This window comes from Glycine soja, chromosome 8 (genome assembly GCF_004193775.1).
Source record: "Glycine soja cultivar W05 chromosome 8, ASM419377v2, whole genome shotgun sequence".
In the NCBI taxonomy this organism is placed as follows: domain Eukaryota; kingdom Viridiplantae; phylum Streptophyta; class Magnoliopsida; order Fabales; family Fabaceae; genus Glycine; species Glycine soja.
In genome coordinates this window covers 46,281,900-46,299,533 of record NC_041009.1, presented here as the reverse complement: position 1 = coordinate 46,299,533, position 17,634 = coordinate 46,281,900, and the positions used below count along the sequence as shown (strand labels likewise).

Genomic DNA, 17,634 nt, shown 5'->3' with positions numbered 1-17,634 from the left:
AACAATATCTCAACTAAAATATAAAAGAGTCGCCTGACTTCTGTAGTTAATGATAAATAATGCAATTTTTTTATGCAGTAATGACAAATAATACACTTTAATTTAACGTTTACCCAAACCCCTTTTCACGTCCCTTTGTTATTTTAATAATATGTGTATGAGACCATACCTATTAAGAAATTAAAAATAGAACTCCTACCCATCAAAAGCGCCAAATACGTGATAATGGAACATACTACTAAACATTCATGCAAGAGTCTAAACCATCTCCCCTTTCTTTTTCTTTTCCAAGAAAGGTGAAATAAGGGTCCCAAGCCCTTACAATTTAGAGGTTGAAATAAAAAAGAAAACAAAAAAAATAGTAACCGTCAAAACATGGGAAGATAGAGAGTAAAAAACAAAAATTTACTCTTGAAAGATCCAAAGAAGTATCCAATCTGAGTTTAGGTATAAGCTCATCGAGAACAACAAGAAGGACCTTGCTTTGATCCTGCACCATTAACTAGGCTTACTCGATTCACAGACAACTCAGCCTTATAAGAGTCAGAGTTCAAGACTTTACGGCTGATGTTGTTGTAAATTTCGCGGATAACAATCTCAAAAGCTGTTTGGACATTGGTAGCATCGAGTGCAGATGTCTCCATAAAGAACAAACCTTCTTCTTCTGCAAGACTTTTGCCCTCTTCTGTGCTCACCTCTCTAATATTCTCCAAGTCACATTTATTTCCCACCAACATTCTTGCTACGGTGCTATCATTTTGAGCTGCAGGTTAATTTAAGCAAGAATCAAACTCTCCATTCCAAAATAATAAGAATTGAAGTTCTTAAAGGCATGTAGCGGGATGATAATCATGACATAGCAAAAATAACAATGCAGGTTTTAAAAGTATATCTTTTCCATATGTTTTTTATTGACCCCAAAAGGACCAGCAGACCTAACTAGTCCAGGCAGTAAAAAACCCGCTTTTGTCCTCAAAAATGCAAGCACCATCATTTTGGCACTCGGGATTTTTTACTTCAGTTTAGTGTGTTAATAATGAAGTGTCATCAATTATGAAAAATATCATCAAATTAGTCTCTAAATAAGAGTTTCACTACACTCTTTACTCTTAATAAGACAAAGGGGCAACTTGATGACACGAATATTTTTGAGAATTAAGGTGATGAGCGATGACACTTATATATTTGGTGGGTGAACTCCTATTTGATTCTATATATGCCAAAGTTAAACATAATATGCTAAATTTGAGGCTGTGATGTATCTATATAATATCACAAGATAGGCTCTGAGTTCTGACAATGCGCAAAATATCCCAGAAATATGTCAGAAATATAACATTATTAAGCAGTTTATACAGTCCAGAGTAAAGAATATGCAAAAATAGCATTCCATCTTTACGGAATACGATCCTCTACAGCTGTAATATAAGTGTAGGGTCATTCAGTCCCATCTTTTGCTGTTTAAAATTTATAAACTTCATTTTGGTTTTATAATTTGATGCATAAAAAATATATTGTGATATAAGTGTAGGGTCATGCAGTCCCATCTTTTGCTGTTTAAAATTTATAAACTTCATTTTAGTTTTCTAATTTGATGTATATAAAATACTATTTTGGATGGTGAAGATTTGTACAGTTGAAATTTCAACTGCAGAGAATCAAATTCCCCATCTTTACAATAAAGTCAGGAATCAGGCAACAGTCATGATGCCTAGCAGCATTTAATCATGAAAAAAAAATACTTGTTTTTGTTGCTCGCTTTGGGAAAGCCATACAAATCCCTCATTTACCGCAACAATGATGAGAATTGAGAAGCAAGTGTTGATAATTCAAGGGAGCCATGCAACTTTGTACTAACACAAAGTGGGGTCATGGAACTTTTATCAAATATAGTACCCTAATATAATATTAAGGTCTTGACAGCAATTACGGGAATAAACAAATACCCAACGATCACAGTATCCCTGATTCTCTAATAAACAAATTCAACGGCATTATTAATATTCAATGATTTCCTTATTTCAGGCCACTAATGGGGAAAATTTCATTATTCCAATCTACGACATAGAGGAACCAAAATCAGGTGGATATCTTTCCAATTTCAAATTAATATATCCTATATCTAATTCCAAAAAAATAAATCCTGCATCATCCACATAGATGGCAAAGATAACATCTTACTACTAGGCAAATAAATCAGCTTCAACATCCTCATTCATAATATGCAACCGTTCCATCTAAATCCAAATTGGGTTGCAAAAATGGAACACATGTCAACCATGCAAGTAACAATGTCTAAACTCTAAACTGCTTCTTGAAATTGCAGAGAAAGGAAAGAAAAAAACGCAAACCCAACTCTAATATTTACACTCCATAATTTTTCTCCTTCCTAATCATTTCAAATGCCATATTTCCTTTTCCTCCAACAATAGCCCATTGAATTTAAAAAAAAAAAAAACTTAGAAACCAAACCTAACAAGCCAACATAAACAAAACCATTAGAGTCAGAACAAAAGGGGTCACCAAACCTAAAATACCATACCCACTTAAGAGTAAAAACAAAAAGTATCCCTCAAGCCCACATCCAAAATCCTCTGATCCAATACTATAACACCCATAACCAAAGACTACAAAAAACTACAAAGGGCATGCATAGAACGATAATTTAATCACATAATAACATCAATCATATTAGTCCCCAATCAACAGAAATTACAATTGCACTCCTCAAATCCTAAAATTAATCGCAAAACTGCCCTTAAATGGTCAATTTCTTCCAGTCAAATTAGTCCATGCCACAATTCTTAACTACACTGATACCACACAACGCACATTCAGGGAGGTCAAAAGTAATTTCCATAATTAGACACTACCACGACCGATCTTGCCATTTTTTTTATATAAAAAAGAAAGTTTAGGTGAGTCAGGCCTCAGGAACTCGTTTAGACAAGACAGGCCTAAAGTTCAATGGGTGCTTACAGAAGTATTACTCACCAACAACCTTCTGACATTGGCAAGGGAAATCAAAACCATATTTTTGTGAAACATGAGTCCGTTCCTTACCAATTCAACCAAGTACCAACTTTCTAAATACATCTGAATAGTATTATTTTATAACCAAAAGTTTAGCTGAGTTGGATCTCGAGAGCTCATAAAGGTCAAAACAGACCTTAAGGCTGTTCAAAGAGTGCTTACAGTTAGAGGTACTTAATTACCTCACATACGTCCTTTTGAGGTATGAACTGGACTAGGACCAAGCTTTGTAGGGAATCTGAATAGTAGAATTTACTAAAGAGATAAACAAACAACATCCAATTCAAAAAAAAAAAAAAAAAAAAGAAAAGAGTAAGAAAGTACTACTCACTAGTGAGTTCTTGGAGCCATCGCTTGATGCTGTCGAAGGTGCCCCTCCTGCTGATATCGTAAACAACGAGCGCACCAACAGCGCCTCTGTAGTAAGCAGAGGTGACAGCTCGAAACCTCTCTTGTCCCGCAGTGTCCCAGATCTGCGCCTTGATCTCTTTGCCGTCGATCTCGACGAGCTGCGTCTGGAACTCGACCCCAATGGTGGCCTTGGAGTTGCTATCGAACTCGTTCCGCGCGAACCGCGAGAGGAGGTTGGACTTCCCCACCGCGGAGTCCCCAATCAGCACTATCTTGAACAGGTACTCCTCGCCGCCTTCACCGTTCTCCGCCATTGGGATTCCGAGGGAGCGAGTGAGTGTGTGTGGGGGGGTGGGTTCTTAAACGGTGTAATGAAATCAAGAGTGGGTATCACGTTGGCGTGTGAAAGGAAGAAAAAGAGTTTGTGACTTTTGTGTTTGCGTGTGTGTGGATAGAAAGAAGAAGGACGTGAAGCGAGTAATGAGGATTTTTATTTATGGGTTTTGGGGCATGCCGCGTGATTGGTGGCGGGGTTTGGGGTTTTAGTCATTTTGGAGGGGAATTTTGTGTCTCAGGTTGTCCTTTCAAAACGAGGTCACACTTTGTAAATATTAACACAACGTTATCATTTTGAAGGGACAACAGAAAGATAATAAAGAAATTAATTGTGGAAATTTTTGTACAACTTCTTTATAATGTGTGTAAAACGGACTTCACCTGTTCACACAGTTTTATTGACAAAAAGATAAATAAATACTTTAAAAATTGAGGAAAAACAAAAGAAATTGGCTCTTTTTTTTCATATATTATTACCTTTTTTTCCTCTCCATGCTATGGATATGATTCGGTTCTTAACTGTATTCACTGGTGATTTTATTTTTCACAAATTTTTTTTCTTGATTTTGAAAACATGCTACATCTGGAGGAACAATTTCAAAATCTAAAATGCGATTCGAAAGGGCCTACAGCAAAAGTTGTCGAGAAGATAGACCTCTTTGATCACAACAAACTTAAAGAGAAGAAGAAAATGAAATTTTTGAAGTTAAATTTCATAGAATAATATAATGATGCTACAAGCAAAAAATGTATTAAGAAAACTGCAAGCATCCTTAGTAAAGTTGCTTGTAATAATTAAAATACTTTTACAGATTTTATGGTTGTTTGTAAAGTCGCTTAAATGTGACTTGTACTCTGAAAAGCTTAAAGTGTGCAAAATCAAGATACAAACCAGAAAATTGTCAAAATCATTTTACTCCTCTCCTCACTCTTCTTCTTTCTCTATATAAAAACACACGCACGTTGCTATTTTTATGAACATGGCATTTTCATAAATGCTTAATTTCATGTTAGGTCATGGGTTGATCAAAATAATAAGAACTTTTCTTTCTTTAATTAGGGGGCAAATGTCCAACCGAAACGCCAACGTTGCTTGGTTGCCGGGACGTAGAATTTAGATGGTGCAGCGAATATAGCCTAAAGGAGTGGTACACGACGAGTTAGAGATCAGTATTTGTCTGGGATATGCATAATAAAGGCACGACAATAATAGAAAACATTTTTCAAAACTTAAAAAAAAAAAACCCCGAAACTAGAACTACATTTGTGTGGTTTTTTAGAATTAAACAAAATTAGGCTAACACTCCGCTTAAGGTTTCATATAATTACAGATGACCCCCACTTTTTTTTTCTACACTATCTCTTTTAATTCTGAGCGCATTAAACAACACCTCCTACACGAAGGACGAAAGTAATGATTAAAAAAATAAAAAATATTTGTATAATTACATAACCTTAGGAAGTATTGCTGTAAAAGTATGCAAGAATAATTTTTTAATCATTGTATAATTATGCATACTATGTACAAAATTTCTTAGACCAACAACGATCAGTCTTTAATTCAATGAATTGAAAAATATCCGTGATTTCTAACCTAAAAACAATACAAAAATAATAATTCTTAGAGTTGATATTAACGTGGATCAAATACATAGTAATTCCTTAGCATTAAAAAAAAATCCGGTAACATGTTAATAAAGTGTTATTGTTGTTAATTATATCAAAGCTTTTTGTAAAAGACAATACCATTACAAATTTTTTTGAGACATTTTACAATTATATAGTAGTGCTATTATTCCTTTCTCATATACTTAGCATCAGTTTACGCGAAGAACCAAAATCACTCATTTTAGATTCGCATGGAATGACTAACGATCTACTTTAAGTAAAATTGACATTGCCATCAAAATATAGTATATTATTATGAAATTCGTGTAAAAACTATTTCAGTAAAAAAACAAATCGAATTGGTTTCGAACTATTTTAACCGGTTCAATTTTATATCCAAATAATCAAACTCATTTAAAAACTGATTGAAAACCAAATTGGTTTTAAAAAATTGATTCTAAACTGAACAAGTTTTTAACAAGATTTAAACTAGTTTTAAGAGCCGAATTGATTTTCAAATTAGTTTTTGAACTATTTTTTTCAAAAAAATAATATTTAAATAAAAATCAGTTCGGTTAACCGAACTGATTTTTTGTAAAAACAATTCAGTTAATCAAATTGATTTTATAAAATAGTGCACTCATTTTTTCTTCAACTACTTTGGGAAAAAAATCAATTCGATTTAGGTTCGGTTACAATCCGGTTCAATTCGAACCAGTTTTTTTTAACACCCCTAATTCAACATATGTAAACTTTCAAAGTTAATCAAGAGACTAATTAATCTCCAAAGTAAAGTGAATATATTAAATAAGTTAGGGAGTTGATATTCTCACCCTGCATTTTGTAGGTCCACTTCTTAACCTAAATGACATTTCTGTATTCAGAAGAAAATGGGCAATTTATGTTCCCCTGAAGCATAGGAAATGATACTTCTTTTGAGTGGTGATATATAGTTTGCCCCATGGAAGGCTGCAGCTCGCAGAATATTAAAAGGTCCAAAATCAATAGAATAGGCTTTTTGGACGCCATCAAGGATTGCCATCATCATAATATTTGCTGTTTTTCTCTCTGCTTCATACTTCTTTAACATATTTACCTGCAGAACAGCATGAACAAAGAAGAATCATATTACATTTATATGTATGTACAGATTAGTAGTCCAATTATATAGGATCAATTGACACCATATGCCAAAATTTGGCAAACTTACACCTTTAATAACTTTCTACAAATGTTAAATTTTATCAGTATAATCATGGGTTCATAATATTATCTGAATAATCTTATATACCAAATTTCAAAAACTTAGACATTCGTGGATATATATAATTTGATAATAGAAAATTACTTATATTTTATATACATATCTATGTTGAAATAAAATATAGTGGTGTGACAGTCTCGATTTTTAAATTTTGTGAAAAAAATTAAGTTCATAAAACTTAACATTTGTACAAAATTATTCACGTGTATATTTGCAAAGTTTGATACCAAATTCTATACCTATATAGTGTGTATGTGTTTGAGAGATAGAGAATCTAGGAAACCCTTTGGATTCCAACCAGCAAATGATCACAAAACCCAGGAACACACACTCCAATGCACACACACTCCAATGCACACACACATTACATAACATACCTCTCCAATATCAGTGCCCAAAGCAATCCCCTCTGCAATAATTCTTGAAAGAGAAAATGCATCTCCAAAACCCAAATTAACTCCTTGACCAGCAAGAGGATGGACTGTGTGGGCTGCATCCCCAATAAGAACCACACGTTTCAATGCATAGGAATTGGCATGCCTTAAAGACAAAGGAAACACCATCCTTTCAGATGCCAACCTTGTTACTTTTGGAGGAATTTCAAAGAATTCATTAGTTGATAGTGTTGCATCCGTTTTAAACCAAGAGAACACGTCTCGAGTTCCTGATAAGCTTGATGTAGGATGAGGTCCATGTCCATAATCTAAAGCATAATTCACATCCTTTAAAAACTCTTCCTCGGTAATTGACTTGCGGTTATTTGACTCTGTTGGGCTCATGGTCCAAACAATATTGCTAAACTTATCACCCATGGGTAAAAGAGCAATTGGACCTGTTGGTAGAAAACGTTGCCATGCACATTCATTTTCATAAGTATGCTCCACCGTGCAGATTATTGCATTCTGGGAGTAATTCCATCCAGTTGTTTTGATTCCTGCTAACTCCCTAACATGTGATTTTCCTCCATCAGCGCCAACCTTCAAAACAAGCATCTTTGTAAATAGACATTAAATTAGAACCATCAGAGGATTGCTAATTGGCCTCCAGCATGTAACATAGGCTACTGCCATCACATTTAAATTACACGTTTAAAGCAATGCAACATAACACATTTAAATTACCACCAACTTTGCATATATGCTACTGCCATCACTAAGCTGCAGTTCTGCACCATGACCTTGAGCAGATGGTGGTTCTTTGGATGTTGGATTCTCCTCCGCCATAGACATAGAGCTTGTATTCAAAGTCATTGAACTTAACCTCAAAGGATAGATTGTTGTCTTGAAATCAGAATCCTGTCAAGAAGTTTGCAGTTCTCGATGTAACGCAAGTATATGCCCCAGAATGACAAATTTTACTCAGATAATTAATGAGTTAAGCAAGGTTTTTAATGGAGAAAAATGGAAGCAGCCTAAACATAGCTAGACCTAGTGAGTAGTGACTTAATGATTTTGCCTTGGCATTAAAACATACTGAACCAGGTGAATTACATAAAATTTTAGAACATCCAAGGATATGAAAGTATTTCATCTCATTCACATTTAACACTAGTGTTAGCAAGCTTACTATTCAGAGCGTATTTTATTACTGAAAGACAAGTGAAAGCAGAATATTAAAACTTGAAACCTTCTAGCTCATGAATCAGTTATAAATGAACTAGGCCTACTTCAACCCCAAAAACTACTACAATTATGAATAATATAAAGAACCTCCAATTTAGAACATTGTCCAAGCGGCTAAATGTTTATAAAATTACTAGCCAAGTAATTACATATTGTGTATCAGACAGAAAATACAAATTTATACCTTTACACATGACAATAAGGCATTATGGAGCACTTTATTCTCTGCCACGCACCTAGTGATCAAGTTTTTCCAATTAGAAATGTGATAGATGTTTTGCAAAGATGTTTACTTCATGATGACATGTTCACACTTACCCTAGAAAGTCTTTATTTACATCTCTTGCATGATATCTAGCATACCCCAAACCAGTATAATCCCAGACCTGCAAAGAGATACAGAACAATTCATGAAATGTTGAATAATGGGATAAAAAGTGTAGTCAAAGAAAAATGTTAAAATATGTGATTATATGGTGGTGCAATAGAGGGCGAGCCCTGGTGCAACGGTAAAGTTGTGCCTTGGTGACTTGTTGGTCATGGGTTCGAATCCGGAAACAGCCTCTTTGCATATGCAAGGGTAAGGCTGCGTACAACATCCCTCCCCCATACCTTCGCATAGCGAAGAGCCTCTGGGCAATGGAGTACGAAGTTTTATATGGTGGTGCAATAGGCAACAATGGTGTGTTTATATGGCGGAATTTTGACCTTCCACCATCTGCCATTAAAAACACTGACTGTGATTCACAAATGTTAAAATCTGTGAGCAATTACTTTAACCAAATGCTTATAAAAAAATATAATAATAACCAAATGGTTCACAAGTTGTAGTTTTCATCACTTGAAATTCAGCCTTTGCACTTGATCTAGCAGCCCTAGATTGCTTCTTGCTTTTCCACAAAATCATATTCCCACTAGAACATAGTATCATGAAGTAGAGTGTCTATCCAAGAGAGTGCTAGCACAATCAGCATCTGTATGATCATCACAAATCTCCATATGCCCCTTATCTCCATATCGCAAGCCTCCCTCTCTCAAGAGCTCCTTTGAGTATTGAAGTATTCTAACATCAGCATCCTAGTGAGATTCACATGGAGAGTTAAGGAATTGGCTTACCCTGCTCATTGCAAGGGAGATATCTGGCCTTGGCACTGAGGTAATTTAACTTTCCAACTAACCTTCAATAATAAATATTATCTAAGCAACCATTCATTGGTTTTATCAAATATCATCTAAAAACAAAGTCATCTACTGGAAATTTTCAGGGCTGATGAGATCAGTATGAATGATTCTGGATCTTGTGACCCTGGACCCACCTTTGTTGTGAGAAGAAATACATGAAAAATGTTAATGCAGAGCAAGGTATTGCAGGAATTGACTGGACAGTTAATAGTTGCAGAGGTTAAGAAGAGGAATATTATTGTGAGTAGAGCTTTAACAGCCCTGCTGCTAGGAAAAAGGAAAAGACAACTAATGCAGGCCAACTTACAATAAGACTAATAACCCTAATATCATCTGTAATAATCTTAATCTTAAAATACGGTGGGCAGTTCCTTTTTGGTTATGCATGTTTTAAGCCAAACAAAACAAATAAATAAGGAGCTTACCAAGACACCAAAGGTAACACAGTATGCAAAGGCCAAAAATTGGAAAACAGCAAGCACCTGCTGAAGGGTACAAACCCTTCATGCACCTTGCCTTAGCATCTTTGGTGAAGTTGACATCAATGATTAAATTATAAAATGCACTATTTCACTTCCTTTATTTTGGACAGAATTATCCATCTGGCATGTCATCCATGGAGTAAGTAGGGCAAGTAAATTGCAAGACTTCATCATTGTTCAAAATACAAGTTGAGAACCTAGTCTATCAAACTAAATCCCAACTACTCACTCTCTCAAAACAGTAGACAAACAATCATATAAGTGATATACACATAATGGAAAAACATGTCTATTTTGCTCAAAAGCATGCATATTGAGCTATTCATGAAAGCAAAATTAATAACTAAAGTTAATGGGTGAGAGAGAAAAAAGGTTACCTGCATTGTATTAAAATAAGCATGTCTATTTTGCTCAACATATTTCCATGCACCAGCATCTGAAAATAGACAAAAGTATAGTCTCTACATAAAACATGTTTTCATCCTTATCATAAAAGCAAAAGTCCAAGTACCTTTGATGCTACAATTTCATTCATGTAACCTAAGCAGGGACTTTAAACACAATAAAAGCAAAATGACACCATGTTGAAGCAATGGCATTCACCCGTCCAATTAGTCATTATGTTTACTAATTACTTTTATTTTATGCTAAGTGAAACGGTACATGCAGAGAGACAGTCAGTGCAGAAAACTTGTGCTACAACTTCTTGAGCACACCAACTTTGAGGTCATGATAACTTGACAGTTATATAGATAAAAGTGAAACAATAGATTGTCCAACATAAGAGAATATATTGTGATTTGTGAGTGACATGAATAATCAGATTAGCATGTAGTTAAAACTGCATTGAGCCAAGAGTAAAGAAAGATACACAGCTAGAATATGTATTTTACATAAAAAAAATTATTGAGGGGAGACTCAATCCTCTCATATGCACATGGTTGTGTTTGAAAAAAAAAAAAGAAACAAAAGGACTGCTGTGCATCACTGAATTGAACTTTAATGAGGAACAGGAATGCCATTCAGATCTCTTAAGAGGTAGGAAACAATGCTTAGATTCCTACACGCCTTCAAGGTTTGACATATTTATGATTTCTGTGTTGAACATTGAATATTGTGTTTCATGACTAATTTAATTAGACTTAGACCTTGATGATTATTACTAATTACTATTCCTGATTTATGAGGGCGAGCCTTGGTGCAGCGGTAAAGTTGTGCCTTGGTGACTTGTTGGTCATGGGTTCGAATCCGGAAACAGCCTCTTTGCATATGCAAGGGTAAGGCTGCGTACAATATCCCTCCCCCATACCTTCGCATAGCGAAGAGCCTCCGGGCAATGGGGTACGAAGTTTTTTACTATTCCTGATTTATGCATGTAAGTGTGAGTCAAGTTTTTAATACATATTATTTGTTCCATTTTTTTTTAGTTGCCATAGTGACATGTACAAATAGGGCATTTTCTTTTAATAAGGTCCTCAGGTTTCAAAATCATTATGTTAAGTGATGTTATATTCTCTATAGCTGAACCAAGTTCCAATTACTACAAGTGCATTATTCACAATTAACATCTTTCTCTGTGTTCCCTTATGCTTTGAAGTGGTTTTTCATAGTTCACTATTTAGGTTTTTGAAAGAAAGAAGGAAAACATTTTTTGGAAATGTGCAGTTTATACAGCTCCTTTGTGTATTTATATTTGGCTAGTGGAACACCCTCATATTTGAGGATGTCCCTATTCCTGTAAACTTTAATTGGAAAGGATAATGATTGTGGCTTATCGTTGCAGTTCTGTTTATTGCTGTTTCAGGGGAGTTTCCATTTCTACTATGTAGAAGAACTTAGCAGCCATGTTATATTCTTGCTCTTTATTTTACATATATTCTTGCTCTTTATTTTACATATATTCTTGCTGTACCTTGTTTACTCTATATTGGATAATTACTCATCCTTCACAGTAGGACTTTCCTCCTTTTCTCTTGTAAAAGTTTGCCTTTTCTTCTAAAGAGACAACCCAAAAAAAGAGAATTTGAAATTGAAACCACAATGATAGTAATTAATGACTAACAAACCTTAAGGACTTGATACCTTGGAGAAAAGAAATAGAAGCAGGAGTTACTGTACTGACTCTTGGATCAGGGGGATCTTCCTTCTTGATGTGCAAGCTACTTCCAAGAGCTGGATTGCTATCAATAATTGCAACACTCAACTGCTTTGTCATTGGATTACTTGCTGGAATAAAAAAATATTAGCCAGATTAAGAGGTTATAACATTACTCTACAGCAGCAGCATCATAAATTAGGTAATTATTTGTGTTCATTGTATGCTTGTCTTAATGCATGTTCGGATAAAAGCTTATTATAAGGAAATAATCACTTTTGTTGACAGCTTCTAGGGAGTGGTTTTGAAAAAAGGAAAGGAAAAAAAAACGATTTTCCAGATAAAAGTGTTCCCAGACATCATGTTTTTTTTTTTACTATTTTCCACTCTCTCTCTCTCATTCATTTTTTAATACTTCCCTTCATCACCATTATCATGCTTAGCCCGCTTCATGACAAATTACAGAATACAAAGTACAGACATAAATAATTATTACCTACCCAAGAAACAAGATAAAGCCATGCCAACCATGCCTCCTCCAACAATAGCAATATCATATTGTGGAATAACTTTGCTAATAGCCTGCTTCTTCTCATGGTCCTGCAAATTTTCAAGAATATAATTTTGCAATTTTCATTCAATATAAACTAAAATAATATGAAAATGCACAGAGATGCAAGGTGTGGAAGAAGTGATGACACTAGACAAAGATTAAAAAAAAAGCTGGAAATGAGTAATCACAATCATCCCTTTAATCAATGTTACAAGAATAAACTACTGAAAGATAAAATAGAAGTAAAAACCAGAAATTAAAAATATGATGCTACAAGCCTATAATCCACCTCAAATCATTACAAGAAAAGGATTGTATCATCATGTCACATAGTATTCCCTTGGCTGTGGCTTGATTTAATCACAGAGCTTGTTCAAGGAAGTGAGGGCAAGTGGCGCAACACAGTAATGATTTCAGTCTTTGTTAAACTCATAGAGTTTGTTGATCATGGGGGTGAGGGCTAGTTGCCCAAGTTAAAAATGATTACAGTCTGTTCATGCATAGAGAAACTCATTTGAGGGAGTAACGGCCAGTTGTCCAACTTTGGTTTTTTGTTTTAGTTTGTTGTTGATATGGCTTCAAAAGTGTTGGAGCAAAAACAGTGGTTGAACAAGATAGTTGACTAGCATCACAGGTTGTAACCCCAAGAGCATGTATAACCTTGATTGATTAATCCAACCTAGTGAGTGCATGTCTGAATATAAATCCAAATGGCCATTTGCTCTGAGAAAATGGGGCAGCATATAGATTCTGAGTCTGAGGAACATTTGGAATTCCCAAAATCAATTCTACACTCTACTGTGAGCAGAATTTCCGAGAGAAGCACAATTTTTTAGCTTTTATGTTGGCGAGATAATTGATTCTAGGTAATGTTTTAAATATTGGTCGCGATTGTGTTGCAGTTTCGTCATGTTTGTCGTTATCACGGCAAATTGTGGCCGATGCGGTTTTATAACCTTGATTCTGGGTGTCGGATCCACAAATTATCTATATTTATACAACAATAGTGATACTACTACTTTATCATCCAAAAATAATCAATTCTTCCCAACAGACTTTTAAATATCATTCCCATATACAAATCGGCTAACTATCTCAAAATCAATGCTACCAATACCTACCCTGAGTTGGTTTGGCATTTTGTCCAATCCAATCCATACATAGGGACGAGTAATTAGTGCAGCAGAATTGAAAGATGAAAAGAAAAATAGAATTATTGAAATGAAATGTTTGTTTGCTTACATTGGAAACCTCTGGAATAGAGCAACCAGCAACTTTCACACCCTCAGTACTACAAAAAGACTTTCTTGGAACCTTGAGAGCACAGATATTTGAAACGGTCTTCTTTATCACTCTGTTATATCAGTCACACAGTTAAACCCAAAACATCCCCAGAGAGAGAGAGGATTTGAATGGAAAATTTGCGGCAAAGGGAATGAGAATGAAAACAGTGGAAAATGGAAAAACATGTTTACCGGTTCATTTTGTGAAGAGCGAAAGTGGAACCAGGAGCTGGAGCTGTGATAGCTTAGAAATGCTACAAGAAAGGGTTTGTTTTTGTTTTCTACGGCATTCGATTCCAAACCATGGGGGAGAGAGGAGCTATGCTGTGTGCTGAATACACGTCGACACACTGCAAATCACGTCAAAAGAAGACATGTGTATTGTGTTGTGTGAGGCTATTGCTATATTCACCTCTCTTTTCTACTTCTACACCCCACATGCCCTTGCTTTATCCTGCAAAGTGTAAATAGAAATTTCTATTGTGATTTTATTTTTTAAAATATATTGTTCATAACATAAGATTATTATTTATTAAATTTTTATTTTATTTTACTATTTGATTTTTCTAGATTTTTACATTTAATATTTATTATTAATTTGATTTCATTAAATGATGATGTAATTGACAAAATTAATGTGATTAATAAAATATCACGTCATTAGTTTCACAATGAAATAAAAGTTAGAATTTTAAGGAATTTATGTTTGATTGTTGTTTGTGATTATACTGAATCATATAATTTTATATGAATCCTATTAAATCTCATCAGCTTTACTACAGTGAATCCTATAATATTTCATATAATTTTAAACAACATGTACTTTAGTTTAAACAACACCATATATATAGTCGTTCGTCCACATGTATATGCTTTCGAACTTGTTCATAGTCATATATTTTTATATTTCAGCTGGCGATTCAATTTGCCAGCTTAATTGAACTACAATATCTTTAAGACCCAGTCACCCACGTTGCATTATTTGTTGCAAATTCAATACATTGCCAAAATCATACCTGTCAAATTACTGCTTAAAACCAAATACACCAACAAAGGATTAGAAGCACATTACTCATCATCACAGGATCCAGAGACTTTATACGTTTTCTTCGGAAACGTGATGTAATCCTGACTAGAAGTAGATTGTTTAATATAAGTTACGGAGATTTGAATGACGTCACTTTCAATAAAAAAAAGATAAGTGAGAGTAAACGTTACTTCTAGTGAAGGAAGATAAGTCAAGGTAGACGCAACAAATATTACTTTGACAAATCTAAATCAAAACGTGTCACACTTACATGGAAAACAGAAAAAATTGATGTCACTTGTCTACAGACATAACATAACAACTTTGATTAATACTAATCACTGAGACAAAGTCTTCTTATTGGTCGACGTATATTTTACTCTTTTTTTTTTTAGTTGCAAAGTTTTTTCAATTGCAGCTTCTATGTTCAAGGGGTGATAGCAATAGTTTCCACAAAAGGGTAATTTGATACCAGCCAAGCAAACCAAGAATGCCACTTTTGGCATAGCAGAAGAATAGCTTCTAATTAAGTATAAACGCTGATTTTTGCAGTATTTGAAGGTCCTGTTTTGTTAGAATCAAGAGGGAAGAAAAAAGGGTAGAGTTCATATATCTAACATAACAAGAACTGTATAACACTCTACACCCTTTACGATTGCTGCAAAAAATAGGAAAGTTGTTCATTGCAATAGCCAAACACTGATGATGAGCACATGATATCTCAAATAGGTCCTTAGTGCATTGCACCAAAGCATAAAGTGTCACAAATGGGGACAAGGCAGATTTTCCCTTCCCAAGCCCTTCCTCACTCGGCACCACGATAGAGCACATCAGAGCCCCAAGCTTTTTGTTAAAAGCATCAGGGTCACTCACATATTTTCAACGTTGAAATAGAATTATACCAAAAGATGTATCAACCTCACCAAAGAAACTCCTTTCACTATACCTTAAAAAGCAGTAATCGTACCAAATCCTAGCGCGTAGACTTTGTCTTGGTCTTCGCCATATGTGGTGACAACAAAGCCGGTGGAGGGAACTTTGAGGGATATTTTCATTGCCCTAAAGGGTCATCAGCTTTTGCACCCCAAGTGCATATACAGGAATAATATTAAGAATATGGTTTTGTATGCGGAATACATGATTTAATTTCCTTATGAAGAAAAACGAATGTGGGGTCATAGTGGAATTAATGTTGAATTTGAATCCTTCAGCAGACATTTCTGACATGCAAGCTTCCGCGCCCATACCATGATTGCCGGTGGAAGTAGCAGGAGTCAATATAATGAGTCCCGATCATGTTTCGTAGACTTTACGTAATAATGGAAAGTGATAACGATATTCGTTATATGATGCGATCAAGCTCATAATGTGTTTGGATGGATAGAATGTTCTTTAGAGAATATACTATGAAAATATCTACAAAGCTTCATGTCCACTTGAGTATTTGGGAGCTAGGGAAGCAGTGATCATAAATTACAAAAAAAATTAAAATACTGAAGTTTTCATTTTAATTGGTAGATTTTTTTTTCTCTATTATTTCCAAACATGCTAGAAGTATATTTTGACAGAAAGTATATATATACAAGATACTTGTACTTACCACTAAAAAATAGTATTAATGTAAACTTAGGTTTATAAGATTATTAGGATAGGGTTGTTATATATAATTTAAAATATTTTTAAATGATAAATATGTTGTTATACGTACAGAATTTACCATTAATTTATATTTATATCAACATCACTCTCTGCCAATGAAGAAAACTTCAAAAGATCGGAAAATAAATCAAGTTATACATTATCTATTATATAATTCATGCATTCATATTTGGTTTTAATGTTTTTTTTCTCTATAATTTAACGCTTTTTTTTCATTTTTATCCTTGTGTTTGTTTTGGTTTTTGAACTTAAAACATTGTATATAACATTTTTTATTGTTTAAAGTGTTATCTAAAACTTTTTAAGGACAAAAGTTAAAACAAACATATTTTGTAATGATTAAAATGATGATAATTTATTGTTTAAACATTCATATTTTATAAGAAAAATGATTATTTTAGTCACTAAATATGCAAAACAATGATAATTTAGGTTATATTTAGCAAAATTAGCAGAAAATCTAATTAGAAGCTAAAAGAATTAGTTTATTAAATTATAAGTATTTAGTAAAATTAGTTGTTGAAATAATTAAAAAATATAAAATGATATAAAAATAATAAAATCATGAAAGATAATGAAGTGATTTGATAACATATCAAGATCATGATCGACAAGACATCTTGATAAGTTTTTAATTTTTTTTTATTAGTTAAAAAACTTTTTTGGTTGTTGGGTAAGTCAATTTTTTTAATAATTTCTAACATTTTTTAAATATCACTTGAAATAACTGTTTTTAAACAACTAATTTTTAGTTTCATGCTTTTCTATATTTTCTTCTTTTTTTTTCTTAATATATTTATCAATTTTTTTATTATCTTTTTAAATAAATCATGATTTTAAAATAAAATAAGATTTTGAGTTTAAATTTTATGGATGAAAAAAATATTATTAAAATAAAAGAATCTTATTAAAAAATAATGATCAATCTCTATCAAAAATTAATTATTGATAAAAACAATAAATACTCTTACAAGATAAGATGATTAAAAAAAATCATGATTTTAAATACATTTCACGGATGTTCGGGAGAGAAACAAATCTTGTTTCATTGCCTTTTATCTTTGCAACCCAACCAAACCATAAAATTTCCAATTTGGTTCCCTTTCACTCTTCCCAATTAATTCCCTTCCAAATCATCC

General features: G+C 33.7%; 2 protein-coding genes and 1 pseudogene across 3 annotated transcripts; all 3 read right to left on the bottom strand.

The window, feature by feature from the left end:
* Positions 1–216: 216 nt before the first annotated feature.
* Positions 217–3,893, bottom strand: LOC114423687 (ras-related protein RABA5b). 2 transcript variants are annotated; one of them, XM_028390532.1, is made up of 3 exons: positions 3,365–3,893; positions 3,216–3,271; positions 405–763 (listed from the first exon to the last, which is right to left on the bottom strand). In XM_028390532.1, the coding sequence occupies exons 1-3, from the start codon at positions 3,696–3,698 to the stop codon at positions 743–745; spliced, it is 411 nt and encodes a 136-aa protein (XP_028246333.1). In that variant the 5' UTR covers positions 3,699–3,893; the 3' UTR covers positions 405–742. The 2 variants fall into 2 exon arrangements, with proteins under 2 accessions (XP_028246332.1, XP_028246333.1); XM_028390531.1 differs by lacking the exon at positions 3,216–3,271 and having other exon boundaries at positions 217–763; positions 3,365–3,860.
* A 2,091-nt stretch (positions 3,894–5,984) lies between these two features.
* On the bottom strand, positions 5,985–14,162 carry LOC114423683 (ubiquinone biosynthesis monooxygenase COQ6, mitochondrial). The gene is made up of 10 exons (XM_028390525.1): positions 14,002–14,162; positions 13,769–13,880; positions 12,474–12,573; positions 11,961–12,104; positions 10,256–10,314; positions 8,533–8,600; positions 8,399–8,450; positions 7,714–7,887; positions 6,970–7,569; positions 5,985–6,424 (listed from the first exon to the last, which is right to left on the bottom strand). Exons 1-10 carry the CDS (start codon positions 14,007–14,009, stop codon positions 6,209–6,211), a joined length of 1,533 nt encoding a protein of 510 aa, XP_028246326.1. The 5' UTR covers positions 14,010–14,162; the 3' UTR covers positions 5,985–6,208.
* A 920-nt stretch (positions 14,163–15,082) lies between these two features.
* On the bottom strand, positions 15,083–15,951 carry LOC114423584 (annotated as a pseudogene).
* Between the last annotated feature and the right edge of the window lie 1,683 nt (positions 15,952–17,634).